We start from the raw sequence: 25,293 nt of genomic DNA on the forward strand, positions 1-25,293 counted from the left end.
CCCTCCGGCCCTTGGCTACACCTAGAAATCATGTCCATAAAGGTTATGAACATTATGGTTATGAGAAATCTAACATGCAACGTAACAGGTCCAATTTTATGCTGGCAATGCAGGCTTAACTCCTTCTCTGCTTGTACAGAGAGATAGTACACCTAGTAAACAGCACTCAACTCTGTACACCTAGAGCATCCCTCACAATGCACAACAAGAGACACAATCAAAAGTCTTCTCCAGGTCCAGAAAACACGTGTGACTGGTTTGGTAAACTAATGAACCCTCGAGTAACTTGCAGAGGGTGTAGAGCTGGCCCAGTTTTCCACGGTAAGAATATAAACCACATTGCTCCTGATGAGGACCTTGTCCAACAATCAGCCAGACTCTCCTCTCCAGCACCCTGGCATAAGCTTTCCCTGGAGGCTGAGAAGTGTGATCCCACACAAGTTGGAAAAATCCCATCCGTCTTTCTCCTTTAGCAGGGGAACCACCAAACCAGTCTGCCAGTCCAAGGGCACTGTCCATGACCTCCATGCAATTTTAAAGACTTGTGTCAGACTCAACAGCCTGACAACATCCAGAGGAATACCTCAAACTAGTGTTGGAGTCAAGACCACAAAAAAACAAGACCAAGCACTACGGAGCTGAGGGCAAGAACTTAAGAGGCCTAGACCAAGACAAGACCAAGATATTTTGAGGCAGAGACGCAGAAAAGACCAAGACCTTATATGTTCTTTGTCTTGGCCCTTAAATGTCTTGGTCTTGTCTTTATCTCGATCTCTAAAGGTTGGGTTTGCATTGGTCTCAGTACTCCTTGGTCTCAGTTGGTCTGGTCTTGACAACAATACTTCCTCAAACATCTTCAGCTTCCACTTAAATCAACTGCCTTATTTTTGCCGGATAACCTCTTTAGATATGGTTCATTAATACATCAAAACATTTGTGCATCGACGATTATACAAATAAAATTCCAACTTGTGCTCCTAGTTGAAGATTTTTTCAATTACATAATGAAAAGCACTTTCATGGCCATGATGAGTATATGTCTTATTTGAGTTGTTATGAAACCTGCCATAGAGCCTCTAGTGTCCTGAGATATTTATGACATGACCCTGACCCTTTGTTTCCTCCTCTACAGCTATTCGAGGGTTCTCCCCCCAGCACAAGATCACCAGCTTCGAGGAGGCTAAGGGCTTAGACCGCATCAATGAGCGCATGCCACCACGCAAGGATGGGGTTAACCATGTGGGCCACTCCATGGGCAAGATGAATATGTCGGAGGCAAATGGCACAGAAGACAACAGCAATATCCAGTGATGTGCTGTCTGAGCCACAGACTCTGTGCCACTGTTTCAGCCATGCAGCAGGACTTTGCTTAATGGGAAATTAAGGCCTCAGAACACAAAAAACCAAACAGGCCCACCGCTAGAACATGAAACCTGCAGCAAATCTTAACACCAGGCGAAAAAGGTCATTTATTTCATGGCGGCGTGTCATTGCACTGTTAGGGGGAGGGGGGGAGCTGGGGTTTAAAGCAAAGGGACAGGGATACAGAGAGACCAAAGGCTGCAGCAAAGAAGTGCTTTTGGAAGTTGTTTCTGACTGTAGTTCCCCTTCTCAATTCGATTACAGACTGAATTATTGGGAGTGTTGTTGCTGTGAATGCTCTCACACACATGTGCTCCTTCATTACAGGGCCTGGCGGAAGACGTAAGTGCAGTATCCATGCCTCACAAATCATTTTAATGTTTTATAAAGTATTTATTATGAATCACTCACAAATGCACTTCAAGAGGAAATAATCTACTTATCTAATTGTTTTTTTGCTAGTATTAGGTCATGTCACTTTGTGAGAGAAAACAAGAAAGAAAACAGGAGAGAAGTAAAAAAGTAAAATGTGTACCTCTTTGAAACCTGCAGCATGCCATTTTACCAGTGGACTTGAATTTATTGATTTACCTTGTTGTAAAATGCTGCCAAACTGCAAGTTAAAAAGAGGACAGGGTGCTTATGTTTGCTTGCCACTGAAAAACCTGTGTAGCTCCAAATCCATCTCAGCTATGTCTTAGTAAACTCCAGCATTGCTTCATTCCTCTAGCCATCTTCCCAGATGAAACTTGGAGGAGAAGAAGCGGGTTTCCTGAAGGTACTTTAGAATAGCAAAATACAGAGATTTGACATCAAATTAAGTCTATTTTATTCCTTTCAAATTCCAGTCTAAAGGTTCTATTGCAGTACCTCTCTCAAAGCAGAAATTCATATAGGCATGGGCTGGTATAAGATTCTCAAGGTAGCGACCCAAAGATTTTACATGTGATCTAATTCTTATTATTTGAAACAAAGATGGAACACATTTGATTTTATTTGGCAAGGACTTTTTACACTAATATCATTGCTGTAACTATACCAGATTTTGCAGAAAGGGTGTTTTCATCTAGTAAATGCAACATGTATCCCTTCACAAATTCAATTAAACGTATACATAATAACAAAACTTAGTTTTAAGTGCATATCACAAAGAATTAAATGAGTTACATAAATAAAAGAAGTAGATATTAGATGGTTTGTTAGTAACGTGTAGTAGAGTATGAGCCTTCCTGCCTACCAGTAAGCAGCTCAGAGCTAGGAAACCTATTTTACAAAAATATTTCCAATCTAGCCAATTTGTTTTCTTTCAGCCAGCTGACCAGTTGTGCGCAGCCACTGTAGGGGACAGGCAGCAGTAAATCACTCTGTTCCTGTTCAGACTTCAAAACAGTGCAATTGTAAATTTAACCAGATTAAGCATCGTGATTTTTGGATACTCGCTATGCCTTGATGTATCCTAGCCAGCCAATGCCATATTTACATTAAAGCTACAGTGTGTAATAATTACAGGCATATAAATTCAGAAATTTAATATATTATACATAACTATGTTATTTATCATCACCTATGAGCTCAGCCTTTTAACCATAACATTTGCGTTGCCTTAGAATTCGTTATTTATAATTACATAGGAGCGGGTCTCGCAGCCATGGAGGCTGACATCTTTGCGCTACGGCAGCGCAGAGGCAACAAACTAGCGATTGCGAGATCTCCCATGACGCTCGAAAATAACTACGGCAAGTTGAGAGAGATGAACTGAGACGGTACTGAACAGTAGATGGCAGTATTATGCCTGAGAAGCGTTTAGTCTGCCTGAAACCAAAGAAGAAGAAGAAGCAGGTATACTGCGCCTCGGTAACAAGAAAGGTAAACAAGGCGGCAGGCGTGAGTGACTTTGCAAACTGTTTGGCACTGTGTGGCCAAACATCAGACGAATGGAGGATCATGCCTACTCTGTATCACAACGAAAAGCGGCGGACACTGAACCCCCGTCATCTAAGAAGCGGAAACACGACGAGAATAAACGCAAGCGTGACAAGAAACGGCAAAAAACACGGATCAACATTGGCACGGCATTTACACGATGGAAGTCACTGATGGAGGAAAAAGGTTTTCAAAGTGACGCTCAAGTTGCCAGTTTTCTCTTGGACAGGTAATTAATCCTACACACACAATTGTCTAATATCACTGCAGTTTTTGGAGTACAGGATGCTCAGACCTGTCTAAAACAATAACATGCTGCGTGATGATGCTGTTACTCTCCAGTGTACTTATTCAGCAACGTCCCTGACGTTTCACAGGTAATGATTCAGTAATTTTCTGTACAATAATTTTCTGGATATATACCTCGGTTACTCCTCTCCGGCTCCTTTGGAGATCTTCAAGCCTTTCCTCCTCTGCTCTCACCCCGCTGGCTCCCCTCTCTCGCCTGGCCCCAGCTGCACGCTCACCCCGGCCTCTCTGCCCTCTTCCTTTCCCTCTTCCTTGCCTTGTAACCCCCGTGCCACAAACAAGACTTGGACTCTGTAAACGGGGAATATATATTCTTCCAGCGAACACAATCTCGCTGTTAAACTAATGACTACAATTACTTCGTCTGTTTATATCACCATGCAAAGCAGCTCACCAAAACGTCACAACGACGTAGAAAAAATAACGGGTATATTTATTATCTTAAGTCTACATGAAATCTATACCCTACACAGACTAATGAAATACTATCTGTAAAATTATCTATGTAAACAAACCTCATCACTTGAGAAGGTAGGTGATGCGGACGTCGTGGAAGACATTTTGTCCCGTAACGCTCGCCGTACTGTTGGGGGGGAGAAGCGGTGGGGGGGAGACGTTCATGTTGCTGCAGTCTGCAGTCTGACCGCTAGATGTCGCTGAAAATTACACACTGTAGCTTTAAAACGACACTCCATTGAATACGGATCTCACCCTAGAAAAAATAAACAAAACCTAGACAGTTTGTTTTCAGGTTTAAATGGTTTACTCCTTTTTGAACATAATCTATCATCTACAAAAACTCTAATTTCAGAGGAAAATAATTAATGTGTGTTTGACACCCTGCTGTCAATATTTGTAAACTATTTCTCCCCTGTGTTTAAACAGTGAGTTAAGCATACATCAGCATCCTGGAGGTTTTGCACTTTTTGCTTTTTTTTTTTTTTAAACATTCCTATATTTTATGCCTGCAAAAAGTAAAATGAAGTATGTTCTAAAAGTTTCAATTAATCATAAACAATATCAGTACTGTTATTCATAATCTAAAGCCTTAGATAGGTGAAATTAATGGACTGAGGCCCTGTCCATATTGACATGGGATGTTGCAAAACTAAAATTGTCTCCTGAATTTGCAATCCCCCCAGTCCTCCTGGGTGAGAAATACATTAACCTTTTCTTTTCTTCTCTTTTCTTTTTTGAAAAGTCAAAGAAAATACAAGAAACGATTGATTTGAATAGTCTTTAGCCTAGAACTGCTTTAATCAAGCTCAGGACATTATTTTAATGCCGTTGTTGCCAACATCACCGCCACCTGCTGGCCCAGTGTAGATATAACAGCATCTTTATTTGGAATCCCATAGCCTGTATAGTCTGAAACTAAAATGAAGAGGAAAAGATCAGTTTAAAAATGTTTTTATCCAAAGTAGTCTAGAAGGGCCTTAATGAAAGGTCTAAGAAAATATGCCTTTTCAGTTTGTACAAAAATCCATCACTGATTTGGTAAAAATAATCAGTAGTACTTTCCTTGTGACAAAGACGCATACAGCAGGTCATGTTTATGGAGTGAGAAAAAAATGTATTCAAAATTTCAGAATACATTTAACTTCATTCATGCTCACTGTATGGTATTAACAAAACAGGAAAAGTAGAAAACAAATAACATGTAAAGCCTCACTGTGATCTAAATGCAAAATCCTCATGCCTAATCAATGTATGAAATTAAGTCTGAAAAACGTCTAGAATAGTGAACATTCTCTAAAATGATCTATGTTAGACATACTTTTGGGATGCAACCCCTGTGACAAATTTCTAGAATTTTAATCATTCATTATTCTTTCCCTGGTTTGGATCCCATCTTTCTTTTCAGCAATGAAGGTATGTGAATGAAACATGGACAAAAGTGACTTAACACAGCATCTATGGTATGGAACGCATCAATGCATGCAGTTAAGTTCCTAGTTGTTATGTGAGATTATAATTGTGATAGTTGTGTTTCATATAGTAAACTTGAATTTTATTTATTTTTGGATTATATTTGTAGTTTTGTCTTGTTTTCTAAGATTTTCTAAATAGGCTTTCTTTGATTGTTTTTGGTCCATTTTTTTTTGCTTTAAGTTTGTTATTTATTACCACTGCTTTTAATTTTTATATTCATTTCTTGTATGCAGAGATGCCCTTCTAAGGTGTGAAGCCTTGTGCTATATATACATATTTTTTCTGTTGTACTGATGTACAGAAAATGTTCAATAGTGTGAATGAATATAATCTCAGTGAAAAGCTACTCTTTCAGGCTGCCAAAGCATGATAGCATGGTTTTCTCAAATGTAAATGAACTGGACACACAGAAAAATCAGGTGTCACACCTTTAACAGGACACATTGTATTCTGGTTATATTTACTGCTGATATTATTATTGTTACGATTTAGCTTATGGTTCTTTTCATTCTTTGGTTTCTCGTATAGTCAAAATGCATACTTCAACAGAGAGATATAATGGATTTTATCTTGCAACATTTTTTATCTATGGAGATATGTTTTGGCATTTGACTTCCTAAATAATACACACACTGTAAGCATGCCCTATGGGACAAATCACATTTTTTTACTCTTGAATAAAATATGCATGAACAAATTTTGTTGTGCAATTTTTACAACCCTAGTGAAATATTTCTTGTGCTTCGGGCACAGCAAAAACAAACTGAAATGAATTATATTTTAACTTTTTTTCACGTTAATGGTTTCTCAGGACCCCAAATGGTGTTTAATTATGTCAAAAAGAAGGTATGATATGATGCTTCAAAATGTACACATTCAAGGAGACCCTTCCAATGCAGATGGTCCATTTAGAAACTGTTTTAATTAACAAAGATGAAATTAAGTGAACTTTAACTTCTTGGTATTTCTATGTCAGTTTTTCAGGGATCCCCTTCTACTGTACATTACCAAGCAATCTATTGAACGTAGAATTATTTGAGTGTGCGTTTTTAGGTGTATACATTTAAGCTTAAATCTATTTTTAGATTTAAAAAAATATTAATCAAGCTCAATGTAGCTGTTTTATTTATATTGATTTAAAAAGAGAAAAGCCAGTCATAATGATTGGTAGTAGTATTGATAGTAGTAGTCATACACCTATAATTGCTGACTAGGTTTTCACATGTGTCCACTAACACTTTGATGAGCTTTAGCTCTTTGAGATTAGAATGACTCTTTAATACTTACCTACTCCGTTCGTCCCTTAACAGATTTGTTATGAATCCAGTCAGGTCTGGCTGGAGGATTGGCTGGATTGGGGCTTTATCATCTGGGTCAATCTAGATCTACAGGTCTGTCTAGATTTACTGTGATAAAAGGTATTAGGTTGCTATTGAGACTTGGTGAACCCAAATAGGACACTCTTTAGTGCAATTATTTGTTTATTTGTGTTTAACTCAGGTACAACTGTTTTAGATATTGCTCTGACTAAATATGAGCACAGTTAGGTGAGTAGGTGAGTTTAATTTCTTCACTTAACTACCAGTATACATCTGTTTCATTTGAATAATATGCTTTTTTTTTTTGCTTTCCCATTGTGAATGACGGGGGATCCTGTCCCATGACACGTTTAAAACCCAGAGAAAAAAGAAGTCTAAAGGTTTCTAAATAAACTGACCAACTTTTATCAGTAAAAAGAAATCGTAGAAATCATATGAGGTACTGAAAAGAGGAAAGGGAATCCAGACAAGGTGAAAGCCAATATTAGACTTTATGGTAATTTTGTATACACAGACTGTATACAAAACAACGTTTCCCTTGTGCAGCTTTTCAGACAGTGAAACCTTCCTAAACCCTTCTCTTTAATCCCTCAGCAGGGACACGGGACGCATCACCTCCATGCTCTGTTGCAATAGGTCAATATTTCTATTTTAAAACCCAATTTTACATAACATTTAGCAGAGAATATATATATATATATATTTTTTTTTTTTGTGGTGAGCCAAAGTTGTCCAAATGAACAGCAATAAATACTTGAAAACTGATCAGCATGTGTATATTTAAATCATTGACGGAGGCTACGTTTTTGATTCTGATTTATACCTGTAGCAAATGCAAATCACAATTTTATGCAAAAGTTCAATGCATTAAACTTGTCATCCCAATGACTGTAAATGCTTTTTTTTCATAAAGTAAAAAAAAAACAAAAAAAAACTGCATAATCAAATTATATTGGATATATTTATTAAATGAATTCTGTTAAAACGTCCTCGTTTGTTTCTGCTGAAAAAAAAATGTTATGACTAGAATTGATATTGAATTCAGATGTGATATAAAATGATAAGAGCGTTTGCCATACTGCACCTGCTTATTCTCCTCAACAATTTTAACATGTTTAAATAAACAGAAAACGGTGGAATGATGATTAATTTCGTACCTCGCTTACAAACTCAAAGAACTAATCAAAATTTAACTTGAACATCAGAGCTTCTCTCCAGATTTAGTCCATTAAACCGGAAATGACGTCACATAGCCTCGTCTCCATCGGTTTGTCCATCATTAGCTGTGGACATCAGAAGTAATTTTCATTTATGTCGCTTTAGACGTTGCTAAAAGCGACAAAAAATTAATTTATGACTATCTGGAAATAATGGCCCAGCGGCAGGTCCGTTTGCAGCCGGACACCCAGCACCACCGTCGGCCATCGGGACTGTGAGTGACCGCAGGCTGCAGCGAGCTAACGTTACGCAGCTGTCTGTAACCGAAGCTAGGCGCTTCTTCTTCTTCTTCCTCTCTCTCTCTCCGGTACCACATGATATTGACGCACCTTGTTCTTGCTCAGAGCCGCTGAGTAAAACCCTTGCCCGTCATGGACAAAGAAGAAGCAGACCGGCTCATAGAGAAGGCCAAGCTGTGTTTACGTTCGGGCCGGAAGGATCGGGCGCTGCAGCTGCTCTATGAGGCGCAGAGAACCTTCCCCAGCACCAGGGCCAGAGGTAAAATGAGCTGACGCAGATTTTCTACAACCGCTCCGTGACTTGCTGACCGAGGAGCTGAGCTCCGGCCTGTGTGCTGCTGGGAGGCTATTTTGAAGTTGTTCAGGATATTTAAATCTGTTTTGACAGAGCTCTACTACGGAAAAGGATTTGGGCCACTGGAAAATTAAAAAAAAGTTAACTGATTTTTACATTTTAATTTAGTTTAATATGAGAAAAAAAGTCAGAATTCTGAGATTAAAGTCAGAATTCTGACTTTTTTTTCAGAATTCTGTCTTTAATCTCAGAATTCTGACTTTAATCTCAGAATGCTCACTGAATTCTGACAGCTAACAAACATGTTAGCATCAAGCCATAGCCATGTCTATTTTAGAGACTAGTTCTCTTGTTTTAATCACCTTCTGCTCTTCCATTAATGAAATAGCATCACCAGGGATCCCTCAGGCATGAAAAAAGTCGCCTAATTCCGTCATTTTCCACCAATGTGTTACTGGCCCTCCCAAACAGCTCACATCTTTGTCAGTGAAGCTCAGAGCTCCCACGTCTCCTTCTTCATGGTGCCTATCTACACTAAGATCCAAAATTCTGAGATTAAAGTCAGCATTCTGAGAAAGAAGTCAGAATTCTGACAAGAAATTTAGAATTCTGAGATTAAAGTCAGAAATCTGAGTAAAAAGTCAGAATTCTGAGAAAAAAGTCAAAATTCTGAGAAAAAAGTCAGAATTCTGAGATTAAAGTCAGAATTCTGAGATTAAAGTCAGAATTCTGAGAAAGAAGTCAGAATTCTGAGAAAGAAGTCAGAATTCTGAGAAAGAAGTCAGAATTATGAGAAGAAATTCAGAATTCTGAGATTAAAGTCAGAAGTCTGAGAAAAAAGCCTGAAATAAAATTTTAAAATCAGTTAACTTTTTTTTTCTTTTCTAGTGACCCTAATCCTCTTCCGTACTCTACGCCAGAATCTAGGTCTGTTTATTTTGACCCCCCACACTTATTTCCTGCCGAACAGCAAGTAGAAATGTTAATCCCACTGTGCTTTCATGGCTTAACCTGCACTGTAAACCTAAGACATCCCAATTGTAAGGATCCCTATACTTCAATGCAGAAATTTGTCTGGCATACCTCGGCATTCACACACTTTAAATACATTTTGAATTCAGTTCAGATCCAAACTTTTCATCATTAACAAAATCCTTCACGCTAATGTATTCAATGGTGGCACATTAAAATATGGAGCTTTCTTTTAGACTTAGACTCAACTTTATTTGTCCCTTGGGATTACTCCTTCAGGGATATTCTGGTTCTGGTAGTTTATATAGAGTACAAAGGGCAGAGTTAAAGCAAGATGCCATTAAAGATAAAAATAAAATAAAATTATACAATAGATATGTTTCCTTTAGGTATATAAATATTGGCACAGTAGAGAACTAAGGTGGGACTACACAGTAGCTGACTTGGGTTATTGCAATGCAGAGATGTACTGACCTTATATATATATATACCGTATTTTCACGACCATAAGGCACACCGTACTAAAAGGCGCATCCTCAGTTATGTGTGCCATTTCTGTATTTAACACACACATAAGGCGCACCGGACTATAGGGCGCGTTTTTTATATACAGGTACATGTCCTCTACTACGTTTAAATACCTCTACTGCGTATTTAGAAATACAACAGGGGCAAAACTGAGTATGACTGTGCTTTATTCATGTATTTATTACAAAGTATTAATCAAACCTGGGAGCTGGCCGTGAGACAGACACATCGCAGATGACAGAGCGCTGTGATCACTCCTAAATTAACTTAAAATCCTGAAACCTGCCGACGGAATATGTTCGGTTTTATTGCCGGTATCCTGGTGCCTACAGTTTAAATTATTTAGATGAAAAACACCTGCCGGCCGCCGCGGTGAACCCGGAGGCTGCCCGGCCTAGAGGCTGCTGTTGAAGGGATTCCTGCTGTGGGCGCACCGCTGGTATGTGGGGGTCTGAGCGACTCCGACAGAAATAGTATAGGCAGGATGATAATCTGGATGAACTGACTGCAATTATGAAGTTTTCAGGTGGACTTTCTCACTTAAAAACATTAAAACTACTTTATTCCCACTGATCACAGCAAATATAGCTGCAAGATTTAGATTATTTAGATGAAAAAACACCTGCCAGCCGCTGCGGTGAAACCGGAGGAGACCCGCCCAGATGCTGCTGTTGAATTAAGTTTTCAGGTAGAAAAATAGAGCGGGAGCAAAACTGAGTATGATTGTGCTTTATTCAAGTATTTATTACAAAGTATTAATCAAACCCATCAAAGTCATCATCCTCTGTTTCTGAATTAAACAGCTGCGCTAAAGCAGACATGCCAATTTCCCCTTCTTCGCTGTCAGAGTCACTTTCCGTGCCGGGCGGCTCCTCAGAAATAATGCCGGCTTTTGCGAAAGCTTGAACAACAGAGCCAGCAGACACGTTAGTCCAAGCATCTACAATCCATCCGCAAACGGTGGCGTAACTTGCCCGGCGATGCCTTCCATTTATCCTGAAACTTTGGTCTCCGTCTGTCATCCATCGCTCCCACGCCGCTCGCAGCCTTACTTTGAACGGCCGGTTCACACCGATGTCGAGCGGTTAAAGTTCCTTTGTCAGACCTCCGGGATAACAGCGTTCATTTGATTCACCTTTTTTTTCACATCGGCTGTGAGATGGGCACGCAGTCACAGATTAACAGCGATGGTGATGCGTGGAAAAAAACACCTGGTCTCCTCACATACACCTGCTTCAGCCACGCTTTCATCATCTCCTCATCCATCCAGCCTTTTTGATTTGCCTTAATATCATATGTCATCAGAGCGCTGTGTCTGTCTCGCTGTCAGCTCCCAGATCAGCTTCTCTGATTGGTTGATGCGGCGCGTCCAGCAGCAAAACTTAAATTTTTCCATCTCGAGCAGCAGCAGTGCGTTGGCAGATGCTTAAACGCTCCCGACGCGCAGCGCCTGCTGCTCAAAACGCGCTGCGGGACCTTTTGCTGCGCCTAAACGTGCGTAAACCATTGACTTTGCATGTAAACACGCTGCTTCTGCTGCACCTGCTGCGTCCGGTTCACACCGATGTCAAGCGGTTGAATAACAGCGAGCACAGCATTAATTTGTTTCACCATGTTTTTCACATCAGCTGTGAGATGGGCACGCATGGAGTCACAGATTAACAGCGATGGTGATGAGTGGAAAAAAAAACACCTGGTCTCCTTACATTCAGCCACTCTTTCATCATCTCCTCAATGAGGTGGTCTCAAAAGTCGCAGTTACAACACACAAAGGGCGCACCGCACATTTTGAGGGAAAAAAAAGACGTTTAAGTGCGCCTTATAGTCGTGAAAATACGGTATATATATATATATATATATATATATAAAAGTAAAAAATTACAGAGACTACACAGTAGTTGGCATGTGTTACTGCACAGTGAGAGAAAAGGATATTGCACATGAGTGACAATAGGTGATGTTTTGCACAAGGTGTCCAAGGAGGGGGGTGCTGACCCTTGTCCCTCTTCTTATCACCTCCTCCTCCCCCCAAGTGAGGAGTTGTACAGCTTGATAGCTTTGGGAACAAAGGAGTTCAGCAGTCTGTTGATTCTGCATTTGGGGAGGAGCAATCTCTCATTGATCAGGCTCCTCTGAGTGGTGAAGACAGTGTGCAGAGGGTGGCTGGCGATCGTTCATAATGTCCAGCAGTTTGTTACAATTTTTTCATTGAATTTATACAACTTTCACATCCTTATTGATAAAAGTCTATGATATACATTTAACAAAATGGTTTTACATTTCTTAATATATCATTTAAATGCATAATCTCCCATTTGTTGCAGCGTTTTCCATCAGTCTGGGATGTTACAGTGTACAAATTCAAATAGTTTTAAGAGACAAGATTTAGATTGAAATAAATTTCCTAAATTTATTTTTTCTGGTCAAAACTTAATATAAATTTCCCTATGTACCTCATGTGTTTTGTTTATAAATGCTCTTTAATGGGTGGTTAAAAAGTTGAACACAGTTTTTAGTTTGCAACCAGTTTTTCATGATTTTCTTTTTTTTTAATCTTCATCATAGATTGTAGAGTTCTAATAAAAGGTTTGGTTTCCTGACACAAACTGGATTTAAGTCTAGACTTATTAGGAACATTAAGTTTAAGTTCAAGAATGAGCAAGTAGCTCTCTATTCCCACTACTTTGTCCAATATTATCCCTAAGCATAATGCCACCTCCACCGTGCTTAACAGTTCTTAGATTTGGGAGCCTCCCCTTGTCTCTATAGCTTAATCTTCGTCTCGTCTGACCCTAAATCTTGCCTTCAGAAGATCTTCGGCTTTTATATGTGAGTGGTTAGAAACTTCATACATGCCTCAAAATATTAATAGTTTTTTTCCTTTTTGGTTTTCAGCTTCTTTGTTCTTGTTGATGGTAAAACCTGCTTAACTGTAAGCAGTTATGTAGGTTCTAGCACTTCCAGGTTATAAGTTGTTGGGTCTTTGTGGGTCTTTTTGAAAAAAAAAGAGAAACTTCTGCACTGAGTTGTTGTTTAAAGGAAATACAATAATCCAATTCATACCTATAGTGAGTGTATTTAGGCCCCTGACCAGTGTTGTTTAATAGCTTTAAGCATTACCAGATAAGTGTTAATTTGATAAAAACTTACATTTAAAAGCACATAAAAATGTTTTTTGATTCTCTTTTATTTTCTTTTATTCATATCTGTCTTATCTGATTTCTTGACTCATTCACTGTTGAATGCAAACACTTCTGTTGCTGGTTTCAGTGCTGATAGATGCCATTCTGAGAAATGGAGGCAGTGCGTCCTCAGAAGCCAACCACGTTCCTCCGCCCTCAGGCTGGAGAGACGAGGACCTTGGAAACCAAGAAACCAGGAATGCCAATTCTGATGAAAAGAAGACCTACACTGAGGAGCAGCGACAGGGTGTGTTCAGGTAAACTCTGGAAAACTTCAATCTTCTTCCCACAGTCCCCCACGCTGCTTTTCTAACAACCAGCGTGTTTGTTACCACAGAATAAAAAACTGCAAAGACTTTTATGAAATCCTCGGCGTTGACAAAGGTGCCAGTGATGAAGATCTGAAGAAGGCGTACAGGAAGTTGGCCCTGAAGTTTCACCCAGACAAGAACTTTGCCCCAGGGGCCACAGATGCTTTCAAAGGTACTCCACAAAACACAACACAAAACAGTTGTTTTGGGGTCAGATGTCATTTTAGTTGTCTAACATCCGTAACACTTTATAAAAATGTATATAAGTTTTTGTGCTTTAATGAGTGCCTTGCAAAAATGTTCTTATCATATGAACCCTGTTCATATCTTGTCACAACCACAAACTTCCATTAATTGGAGTATTGTGTGATGAACCTACAGGACGTTAGAGGAGATGATTCTATGGTTTAAGATTTAGATTTTCTCAAATAAAAATTGAAAAGATTAGGCATCCATTTAAATTCAAGATGTTTCCGTGTTTCTTCTTTGAAAAACTTCAATACTCATCTGGATGTAGGTATGGACTTTGACTAGGCCATTCTACTAAATGAATTTGCCTTGGTAGTGCTGGTTAATATGGAAAAAATCATATATCATGATATGGACTATTTTTTATAACAATAATGATAGATATGCCCCAATTAAGTACATTTTTAGCAAATCTCTGAAAAAAATGACAAAACAATATAATTGCTTACTTTTTCCAAGTTTATTTTGAAGTGACATTTATAGAACTGTCACAAACTAGAAAAATAGATTGTAGTGCAGCAATATGTATGCATAAGATGAGGTGGGGGTATGGCTACAGTATCCTTCACATTTTTTCAAAATCCTACAGGTATTTAAATTAAATGACCCAAATAAATAAATCAAAGTGCACTAATTTTTAGTTTCTTAAGTTTCTGAGTAGAAAAGCACACATTTTGAACAAAAGATAGTTAAAAAAAATAGTTTTTCAAGTTTCTGAAATCTGTAACCTTGTAGTGCAAAGTTTGCATACCATAATAGCAAAATAAACGATCAAAATTAAATAAATCAGGGTTGAATATAACTGTAAACTGTTTAAGGCATCAGCTATCAAAAAAGTGCAAACGTAAAGGAGACATTGTCGACGTAGGACCAGTCTTGTAACATAGTTTGCAAATGACCTTTGTCTGCTTCGTGTTGGACTTCTAAAATCCAAAATGTAACCAAATCACAGACCTGTGCACTCTTTTTGGTAAAAGTGCTTCACCTTGGGTTGCCTGCGTAGCTGTCACTATTTGTTGCGAACACAAGTTTAACACTTCAGCCTCCTGCGTCTCCATCTCTCATGATTAAGTAACATAAAGCATGTCGCAAACCCACATGTGAGTCAAAAGCCGTAAAGAAACGTCATGTTGCAAAACCACAGGAATCTTTTTATCAATTATAAGCTGTGTGTAGGCTACGTGGCTACACTAATATGTTTGTCATAGTCTACCATGGGAAATATTTGCTTGAATATGAGATACAATTGTGTTAGAAACGATAGAATAGAATTAGCGCTATATACACTTTTTTATCGTCCGTAGATTTGTTTCGTCCTATCGCCCAGCCCTATGCCTTGGTTTGCTTTGCAGAGAGTTGAGGGTTTTTTGGTTTAAAAAATGTAGCCTTCATTTTACAGTTACTAGTGAGAATGTTCCGTATGGCTCCTGTTTTCATCTTTTCACTTTTTTTAATGCAAAAAGTCTCCCAAGAAAGCATTTCTTTCAATAATCTCTTCTCCTTGCTGCTCTTATCTTATCTTAAAGAATGGATTTGACCTATTCTCTATTTACCTGTTAGATTATTTTGGGTCTGCTCGACTTTATTGGCTAAAAAGAAAAGCATGTCTTGCTTTTTAAAATTTTTATTTGTAAATATCTGTAAAAACATCACAATTATACATTTTGTGGTGGTCTGTTACATCAAATTTAAATATAATTGACTGTAAATTTTGGTTGCAATGTAAATAAACATGGTACCACTTTGAATAAGAGGTAGCTATGGTTTAATAGTTTATAGACATGTTATTCATTATTCTGTAAACACTTGATATCTCATTCATAAGTGTTTATCATTTAAGGGCAAAAAACAGACTAAACAGAGCGGTTTCTTGCCAAATAGTGAGCCTAATCATATTTAAAGTTAATTTATTACTTAGCGAGCACAATAAGCATTTTTAAACATATCATTATTTAGCAAATAATGCCTAATAAACGGAAATAAAGTGAAAGCTGAAAGATGGAAAGCATATGTACAGTTTTTGGGGGGAAAAAATTAATATATATATATATTGTTTGCTAATAATAACTGAAAACATCAGATCATTTTAACTCTATGTTCAGTGGCTCTTCCTTTTAGACAGCAGTGCTAAGTGTAGGTTAGGATACAGTAGATGAAATGCTGCATCATGTTTTTTAATGTTTGTGTTCACAAGGACAGACTTCCTGTTGTAAGTAAGGAATTAAGAGCATTTATCCATCAAGTCCTTATGATGTTATTGACCACAAAAGTGCTTCTACGCTGTTTGGTTTATAGCCAAATAAAGTAAAGTAGATCTTTAAGAACTTGATATTTATGCCCATTAATGGCCTTCATCTGGCATTACAATAACAATAATACAAAAATTTAAAAAAGAAGTATAATTTGTGATAATACTAAACTGGAGTCATTGTTCCAGGGAAAAACAACAAAAATAATAGAAGTAAGGATCAAAATCTTGATAAACTAAGGCAGCCATTAGTAAGTTAGTGTTGTTAAAACGATGTGAGGTGCTTCATTAGGTTAAAGCTGCTTAGTGGGTAAAATCTTTGCTCCTGGATATAATGAGCAAATAAAAGGAGAGTACTTGCAGTTTTGGAACCTGTGATTGAATCTGCAGATCTCTCCACCATCACCTCGAGTTTCCCTCTTAGGCTAAGTTCAGACTGCAGGCCTTGATGCTCAATTCCGATTTTTTTGTGAAATCCGATTTTTTTTTTTTGCCTAATATATGCGACTTGTGTGTGATCTCCTGTGTGAACTGCAGTCATACAACGCAAGTGTCCCGCATGCGCAGTAGAGGACGCAATGATGTCACAGGCCAGTGTGCTCTGTGTTTACGGAAGTAAAGATTGATGGTAGTGCCGGCGTGCATCTAGCGGTCTTTTCCAACCATAAAAACTCAATCTTTTCACATGGTTAAACATAAATACTGCTCTCCGCATCATCATCTGCCATGGTTGTTGTTTTTCTTGCCGCTTCTGCGTAGCAAGATGCAGAATAGTGACTTTTGTCAGGTATTAATGCCGTGGCCGTTCAGACACAGGTCGCATTTGAAAAGATCAGATTCGTATCGGGTTCAGGACCACATAACCAAGTGGCCTGGGTCGAATTGGGAAAAATTGGCTGCCATTAAAAGATCAGATCCAGGTCGCATATGGGCAAAAAAATCAGGTTTGGGTCACTTCAGGCTGCAGTGTGAATGTAGCAACAATTACAGGCTGAATAGTCGTCTGCATTACTTGCAGAGATGGGTACCGAATTATGTACTTTTATAGACACTGACCAAATTCCATCAGTACCACCAGGTAAAATTAAACAGTAACATGTTTCGGTACCTAAAAGCATCATTGTGTCAGAGGGACTATAAGAGCGGTCAGTTTTCCATGGCGGACATGAATGCCGTACCTGCCGTCTGCTGGTAATGTGGTATTGTGGGAAAAAAAGAAACTGGAAACCAGAACTCGTATTATAAAATAACTAAGGGAAATTAAGCATATTCTCTCGGAAAATTAATTTGGTTTGGATAGGTTTTATAAACTCTTTTTACGCTTTCACTTTTCCTTTTATTTGTCAAGGTCTAGTTTTCATTTTTATTTCTTAACTGTTAACTAAAATATTCTTTCATTCTAGCTTACGTCATTTCGTTAGTTTTACTTTACAGTAATAACCTTGGTAATCAGTTGGATTACTCTGTTACAGATGACGTAACTCTGTTACTAAGGGCGTTATAAAACACATAAGTAAAGACCAACTTATGCACTTTAATTCAGTTTATTTATATAGCGCCAATTTACAAAACGTCATCTAAAGGCACTGTACAATTCAACCAGATCATCCAGTCAAATTGATTCAAAGTTTTCTATCTAAGGAAACTAGCTGATTTCATTGACTCATTGACTGGACAGCAATCCCTCACACTAAGGGTGCTTGTAGCGACAGTGGAGAGGAAAAACTCCCTTTCAACAAGAAGAAACCTCCAGCAGAACCAGACTCACCCCCAGATTCCACATCCTCTGTCAGCCCTCCGCTCCTCCCCACTCACGTACATCATGCAAAGTACTTGTCTGTCATGTTAATCAATGACAACTGTTCCACATCCACCACCACTCCTCTGCACGTCACCGTCTACTTATGTCTTCTCCGTCCATCACCGTCGAAATACCGAGCCGAACTATTTTTTGCTCTGATCCGGTCCGGCCAGGTCAAGACCTGCAATTGCAATCCCACCAAACAGGAAAAAGAACGTTAAAAAGACCCTGTTTGTCAAATTAAAATATGGTAACGATAGATTGGTAACTACAAATTAGAGCATAAATCTTGTATATTACCAAAAACTAAGACCGTTTAAGTAAATTATTGGATGGAAACTATTGGTACTTAAGCATACCAGGAAGCAGATTTCTCATCTTGATAAGAATATTTATTTTATACTGAAAGGCTTAAAAGTTTAATGAAATTCAATCACAACAACTTCCAAGAGAGCATCTGACAACTTCAGTCTAAAAGTAGACAGGGTGTCTGCCTCACGGACTAAATCTGGTAGTTGGTTCCACAAGAGAGGAGCCTGATAACTAAAAGATCTGCCTCCCATTCTCTTTTTAAAAATTCAAGGAACCACTAGTAAACTTACAGATTGAGAGTGACGTGCTCTGTTAGGAACATAAGGAACAATCAGATCTCTGATATAAGATGGAGCTTGGCCATTGTGAGGGATTTGCACAAACCAGCCAGAAAACCAATGAAATTTTTCAAAAAAAGTCTTAATTTATTCCAAAAGTGTTCAAAAAATGATAAACTAGGCCCAAAAACAGAGGTTAACAAAACAGAATTCAATTCAGGCTTTAAAATAAAGAACTCAAGCACAAACAAACAGGACATAAGGGAAACTTAAATAGTGGCTGATCAAACCACTGTTGACACACAAGCTGGATAATTGACTAACAAACTGATAAACAAATTAACTTAAACAGATAAATACTGGCCAGACACTAAATATTTTTTTTTATTTAACTAATTAACAAAATTACCCAAACTAAGAATATTTAAACAAATGATAAAAAAATAAATGTCCCTTCCCATTACAAATGGTTTGATCCGCTGATTAGCCTGCAATAACCAATTGAGGAAAGCTGGAGCTAATTGCAGCCCTCCACCAGCAGATCCCGAGGAAACTGGCAATCAATCAACAACCTGACAAATAAAGTTAACTAAATGTGTGCACTGCAAAAAGCTAACTCAAAGTCAGGCTTATGAAAATATATGAAATGTGCAACTCATGTTGAAAATGAAAAAATGTAAAAGTTACCACACAGCTTCAGAGTGTAACAGCAGGCTGTCACAGCCATTTACGGCTATATAGGTGAGAAGTAGGATTTTAATGGTTTTTATTCAACCAGTTATTAATGAGGCTCTCTCCAACTATCTTTAGGAGCATCAGAAAAGATGGTGGAAGGCATGTAGTAGAATTAGACAATTTAGATGATTTCTAGTCACAGTAATTGGGCACACTGCTGTCAGGAAGAGGGATCAGCAGGTCCAATTAGACCAAGCTTAATTTTTATGCTGGATATCAATGTTTCTCTGTTTCTCCCACTAGCAATCGGTAATGCATACGCAGTGCTGAGTAACCCAGAGAAGAGGCAGCAGTACGATCAGTACGGAGATCAGTGTCCACCCTCTAACGTACCCCATCACTCTGGCCACAGCCGACCCGGACACTACCGGAGCTTTTATAGAGACTTCGAGGCCGACATTTCACCTGAGGAGCTCTTCAACATTTTCTTTGGTGGAAGATTTCCCACAGGTGTGTGTGTGTGTGGAGGGCTATTTGAAGAGGTGGCATTTGTTTCCCCGTCAGGAGCATTCTCTATCGTTTGATTCTCTGCAGGAAACGTTCATGTATACACCAACCAGGGCGCCTCCTACTCTCAGTTCTACCAACCTCGTCGTCGACGGGCTCAGGAAAGGCGGGAGGAGGTGGTGGAGGAAAACCAGAGCCAGGTTAGCTGCTCTCTCAAGATAAACATGATCCCTTCATTACAGCTGCAGTGGCATGATGTTGTCTTTACCTGGAGAAGCAGCGATAAGTCCTGATGAACTGGATGTTTTTCACAGCTGCAGGTGGATTAAAAGATGACATCAGGATTGCTGATGTAATGCAGTAGAAGGAGTACATGTTTCACAGTCTCTGCTGATTCCATCTTCCCACAGAACACCTTCACAGCTCTGCTGCAGCTTCTCCCCGTGCTGGTGTTGATCCTCATATCAGTTTTTACTCAGATGATGGCCACTAATCCGCCCTACAGTCTATTCTACAAGCCGTGAGTTTATGATAATGATATTTTCAATGCTCCTCCAGGTTTTCCACCCTAGATCCAGGGAGAGCATCTGAATTGGTGTTTTTTTTTTTTCTTTTGATGTCAGGGCGATGGGGCTGGTGGTGTCCAGAGAAACGCAGCACATGGGCGTACCGTATTATGTGGACAAAAGCTTTCAGAAGGAGTACCGAGGATCCGCGCTGGAAGAACTGGAGAAAAACATCGAGAGCGACTATATCGAACACCTACAGAGCAGCTGCTGGAAGGAGAAGCAGCAAAGTAAGCCAGCATCCTGCTCAACTTCTTAGTTAGCCCAGATAATGACACTGTCAGATGAGTAAAATTGTTTAATAATGGAAAGGAAACTGAAAGGCTACAGTTATGGCTTCAAAAGAAAAAATCACACAGGTACATCCTTACTCACTTTTTAAGGACAGGATTAAAGTATTGCAATGACTTAGTCAAGTTATGGCCTTTGGACCTTGGAAAAATGTGTAAAAATAGCATAATAAGTCACAGAGTTGAGAAAATAAGCAAATAAAAAACTGTACTCCCCACCGTGAGGTTAGCAGTTGCGTCTTTGACGGTGATTTAGAGTCTTTTATTCGAGAACCTCCACTGCTGCAAAGCAAACTGACTTAAAGGAATGTAAACATTGGGGAAAAAGTCCCATCTTTTGATATATTAAAAATGAAATGTACAAAATTGCTTTGTCGGATTGCGTTTTGATGGATAAAAACTCTTGTTTTTTTTAACATTCTTTATTAATTTTATTATTCATTGATATTACAGTGGAAATGTTCTTTTACATTCAATTCATCACTTAGGGAGCAACGCTTTTTCTGCTAAAGTTGCTTGAACAAGCCAAACATTTTGTTTTCCCCACATCACTGTAAATTAGGTATTGGTATAGATTTTTAGAGTCCCTAAAATGAGAGATTACTTGTTGCCAAGCTTGAATTAAAAAACTGAAACTGTCCAGCTGTTATTATCTGCATGTTTGGGGAAAGTCGTCTTTACGTCCCAGATTGGAGTTCTAAACAGTTACAGCCGCATTTTCTAAAGTTATTGGATGTTTCTTTGCACTAATGAAGGTAAAACAAACAAAAGACATAATGTTTTTGTGGTTCATATCCACATTTGTCTGTCTTTCTTTACAGAATCAGACTTGGCAAACCTGGGACAGCTCTACCGGGATGAGCGGTTAAAGCAGAAGGCCGAGTCCATGAGGCTGGATAACTGTGAGAAACTGCAGCGACTGGTTGGCCGCCTGAGAGTGAAATGAGGACAGTGTTGGAGGAGGAGACGTTTCTTTAGCCAAGTGTGTAATTTGCCCTTTCTGGCCACTTTGTGCAGTGCAGCCAGTGGGGAGATTGCGCCTGTGGAAACAACGTGCCTTCTCTTGGGCGGTAGGAAAATAAGGAGTCGCACAGTGGCGGTGTAGCAGCAGGGGGTGCAAACTCCCTCTGGCAGGGTGTATGATGTCTCACAGCCGTCAAACTTTCTTATAGAAGTGGCATGTCATATGCAGTCTCCCCTGGGGGCTAAAAGGGGCGGCGTATGTTTGGGAAACACCGTTTTATCTGTTCAGGTTACAGTTTGTTTCCTTGTGTCTTTGTTGAAATTTTAGATGTATTTATTTGTTAGATAACAGGGTGAATGTTAGTCATGATTTTCTTTAGGAAATTAGTGCAGAGACCTAAATGATACTGCAGTGTTTGGACAAATCAGCACACGTGTATTGCTAAAGTCACATTGGACATTTTAGGTGTTCCAAACTGAGATGGAGCAATTAAATCTTCTGCACTTCTTATAATAAAATGTTTTTTGCCTCAAAAAGCACTAATGGTTGTACAAGAATTTATTACAGCTCATTCTGAGGCTGCATTTCAAAACTCTTGTGTAAAGAAACAAAAAGTATTCTTGTGTGAAAAGTCTTTGATTCTCCGATGTGCACACGTTTACTGATCGTCACTGGGAGCTATGGCAGTATGCAGACAGCTATAACACGCAGTGCTTTGCAGAAGTATCCATATTTTCATCAGTTTGTCACTTTATAGCCTCAAACTTGTATTTTTATTGGATCTTAAGTGATAGAACAAAACAAAGTAGTACGTATTTGTAAAGAAAATAAGAAAAAAGGCAGGAAGGTTATGTATTTTGAGGCAATGAGTTATTTTTTTTTATAGTTCTTGCTCTTCGATTGGTTGATAATGATTCAGAATACAACCGTAAAGTGTGACAGGGATCAGCTCCAAACTTTTAATAGCTGTCACATGTAGAGATGGACGTTTGTTCCTGTTCTTCATAAAATAGATCAGTCTGATTCGCACTGAAAGTTAATTTTTATGTCTTGCCACAGATGGGATCGTATTTCTAACATTCTAACACATGCATCTGCTCAATACGAACCCTTCTATCGTCACTCTGATTCTACGTTTATAGAGTCACCATCACAATGAAAAATGATTTTCTTCCCTTTTGACGCCTCTAATACATTGTCCTCCAGGGTACGCTCACTACATCTTCCCATCCTCTAAAGAAAAGCGTTCCCACAGCATGATGCTGCCTGGCTCCGGGGAAAAGGTGAGATCAGGGTGATGTGCAGCGTTACTAATATCCCATCCAAAACCTTTTCGCTTAGGTCGCTTAGGCCTCCTGGAACCAGGACGTCTTCCACATTTGCTGTCATTACATGACTTGTAACCTGACTCTGCTTTTAACTTTGCCACAAATTTCTCCAGAAGCGGTTTGTTCTGAGTCTACATGGTTCTTTTCAGTCAGGGCTATTTTTTATCTTCCCTTTTAAAGCCTTCACTAAACAATCGTAGTTTAAACTTAAAAAAGTTTTAAACCAGGACTACAACTAGCGATTATTTAGCAAATCGATTAATCTGACGATTATTTTTTTAATTAATCGATAATCGGATAGCTGAAGCTTCCTTACAGAAAACTTTTTACAAAATGAAACCAGGTGAAACTAAAACTTTTCCACTTAAGGAATTCTGGATAGAGCAGATTGACGGATGGACAAGTTCTTTATAGATATTTATTTATTTATTATTATACAATTTTGGTATAATTACTGTTGCTCTGTAGGCTAATGGTAGGTTTTAGAGTCTCAATACTCCAGTTAATGATTAATCGATTACTAAATTAGTTAACGATTATTTCAATAATCAATCAATTGTGATTAATCTGATTGTTTCAGCGCTAGTTTAAACTATGATTAAACTGAATTTGATTATAAATAGATTTGCCTTTTTTTTCACGTTTCCTTCCACTTTGCACTCATTCACTACTTTGTGCTGGTCTGTCAAATAACAGCTTTGACTTGCCAGAATTAACAAAGACGCCTTGAAAGGTGTGGAAACATTTTCAGAAAAATTTGTGCAACTCCGATTGCCTCTAATTTATGAGTAAGTTGTGGTCTGCCAAATAAAAATGAACATAACAGTTAGTTTTTAAAAAGAAACTTAATGGGTATCAATGCTTATTTAAGACACAGTTACAATAAATATGCATTAATTTTCATTGAATGGTTTTCCCATTATTTTGGACACATCTTTTATAAAGGAGACTTAATACATCCAACCTGATGGGCCTGATTTTCCAACAACAAATTAAAAATTAGTTTTGTTTTGTAGACATTCAGAGTTGTTTAATTTTCTCAAACAGGATGGTCACACCATCCAAAAATTGTTTTTTTTACACTAATCCAAAATCCTAATTTACAATATCTCTAAAAATCTGAACTATTGTCATGCACTTAGCCTGCCATATTGCCTTAGCTGTGGTACTGAAATATTCAGGTTGATTTTTAGCACTTTTAAGTTAAAACTCATCCTCTGTGCTCCAGACAGTGATGTTTGCATGCATCCCAGAGCTTTGTTCTTTTTTCCTGTTTTCTATAACATATTTATTATTTGACAATAAATGTGAATGGACAAAAATATTCAGGTTTAAACCGTTATCTGACAAACATTTAAAAACACAAGCTAGGTTTTAATATGTATAACTGCAAGTTATGTTACGGATTTAATTGTAAGCTGTCGGCCAAAAAGACATTAAAATGAAAGCTGTAACCAGTACTGAAATGTTGCCTGTCCTTTTTTATGCAATTTTGATTTGATGTTGATTAAGTAGGATGAGAGGTCAACTTTTTTTTTTTTTTTTTTTATGTATTAGAATAGCGATAAATTGAGATGATTCAAGCTGAGCAACATTTTCAGCCTATTCTCTGATTCAAGAGGGTTTAAAGAAGCTCCTATCCAAAAATGAATGAGTGCATTTGTCACAGAGTACTTCTATTTAATTTAGATGTCATTTCGTGCGGCTGTCCTTTGCTGTGGTGACACCTTTTATTTTTCCTTGCTCATTAAGACCCTTTCTCTTATTTTTACCACTAATGCAAAAGCAAACCACTCATTACCTGTATTTAAAACTTTAGTGGCTACTAAATGGATATCATTTCGTTCCATTGTTCTTGTAAGCAAAGAACATGCATTGTAAATGGAACTGTGAAAAAATGTAATAGAGAAATGATATTTAAAAAATAAATAGTAAATGCCTTGTACTTATTTAGTGCTTTTTCAAGTCAGGAGACTTGACAAAAGCGCTTTACACTAAATTCAGACATTCAACCACACACTGATGGTGGCAAGCTACATTGTACAGTAGCCACAGTTGCCCTGGGGCTCACTGACGGAAGCTTGATCCCCTTGGATTCCAGGGCAATTTTAATAGAAAAAAAGGCTTTGAGAGTAACAGCTGTTTTATCCTATTTTTGTTCAAATAATTCTATTTATTTTTTTTTAGCTTTTTGACGCATTTAGATTTGTCTGCATGGAAGTTAGCAACATTTTAATTGGTTAATCAAGAGCGACAGCTTGTCATCTTGATGTGGAGAGGATGCAACTCATAAAACTAGATATGGAAAAAAAAACTGAATAAAAATAACATTTGAAATGATAAAATTTGTAAAAGAAAAGGTTATAAGTATATATAAAAAAAACAATCTTGAGAAAACAGCAAAGTTACTCTTACAAAATTTTTTGAACAAGAGTTTTCTTAGATTGGATTTTGTTGTAATTAATTTCTGTTGAATACTGTTTTA

General features: G+C 38.2%; 2 protein-coding genes across 5 annotated transcripts in view; both read left to right on the plus strand.

Annotated features, from left to right (window-relative positions):
• Positions 1–2,521, plus strand: part of ppp3ca (protein phosphatase 3, catalytic subunit, alpha isozyme) — a 57,069-nt gene extending 54,548 nt beyond the window's left edge. For both annotated transcript variants that reach the window (XM_038277012.1, XM_038277002.1), the window contains one exon: positions 1,133–2,521. In XM_038277012.1, coding sequence (XP_038132940.1) covers positions 1,133–1,311 — 179 coding nt within the window. In that variant the 3' untranslated portion in view covers positions 1,312–2,521. The remainder of the gene's footprint in view (positions 1–1,132) is intronic.
• A 5,560-nt stretch (positions 2,522–8,081) lies between these two features.
• Positions 8,082–24,268, plus strand: dnajc18 (DnaJ (Hsp40) homolog, subfamily C, member 18). 3 transcript variants are annotated; one of them, XM_038277041.1, is made up of 9 exons: positions 8,082–8,318; positions 8,408–8,561; positions 13,368–13,536; positions 13,617–13,762; positions 19,457–19,663; positions 19,748–19,860; positions 20,071–20,180; positions 20,284–20,456; positions 21,338–24,268. In XM_038277041.1, exons 2-9 carry the CDS (start codon positions 8,435–8,437, stop codon positions 21,460–21,462), a joined length of 1,170 nt encoding a protein of 389 aa, XP_038132969.1. In that variant the 5' UTR covers positions 8,082–8,318; positions 8,408–8,434; the 3' UTR covers positions 21,463–24,268. The 3 variants fall into 3 exon arrangements, with proteins under 3 accessions (XP_038132969.1, XP_038132952.1, XP_038132960.1); XM_038277024.1 differs by having other exon boundaries at positions 8,082–8,277; XM_038277032.1 differs by having other exon boundaries at positions 8,082–8,561.
• Positions 24,269–25,293: the final 1,025 nt, after the last annotated feature.

The sequence above is a fragment of the Cyprinodon tularosa genome, unplaced genomic scaffold (genome assembly GCF_016077235.1).
Source record: "Cyprinodon tularosa strain WSP-4 unplaced genomic scaffold, ASM1607723v1 ctg101, whole genome shotgun sequence".
In the NCBI taxonomy this organism is placed as follows: domain Eukaryota; kingdom Metazoa; phylum Chordata; class Actinopteri; order Cyprinodontiformes; family Cyprinodontidae; genus Cyprinodon; species Cyprinodon tularosa.

Coding starts and splice junctions, on each gene's coding strand:
- dnajc18 (XM_038277032.1), top strand. CDS start 8,435: ATGGACAAAGAAGAAGCAGACCGGCTCATAGAGAAGGCCAAGCTGTGT. Junction 8,562..13,367: donor CCCCAGCACCAGGGCCAGAG/GTAAAATGAGCT, acceptor TGCTGGTTTCAG/TGCTGATAGATGCCATTCTG. Junction 13,537..13,616: donor CAGCGACAGGGTGTGTTCAG/GTAAACTCTGGA, acceptor TTGTTACCACAG/AATAAAAAACTGCAAAGACT.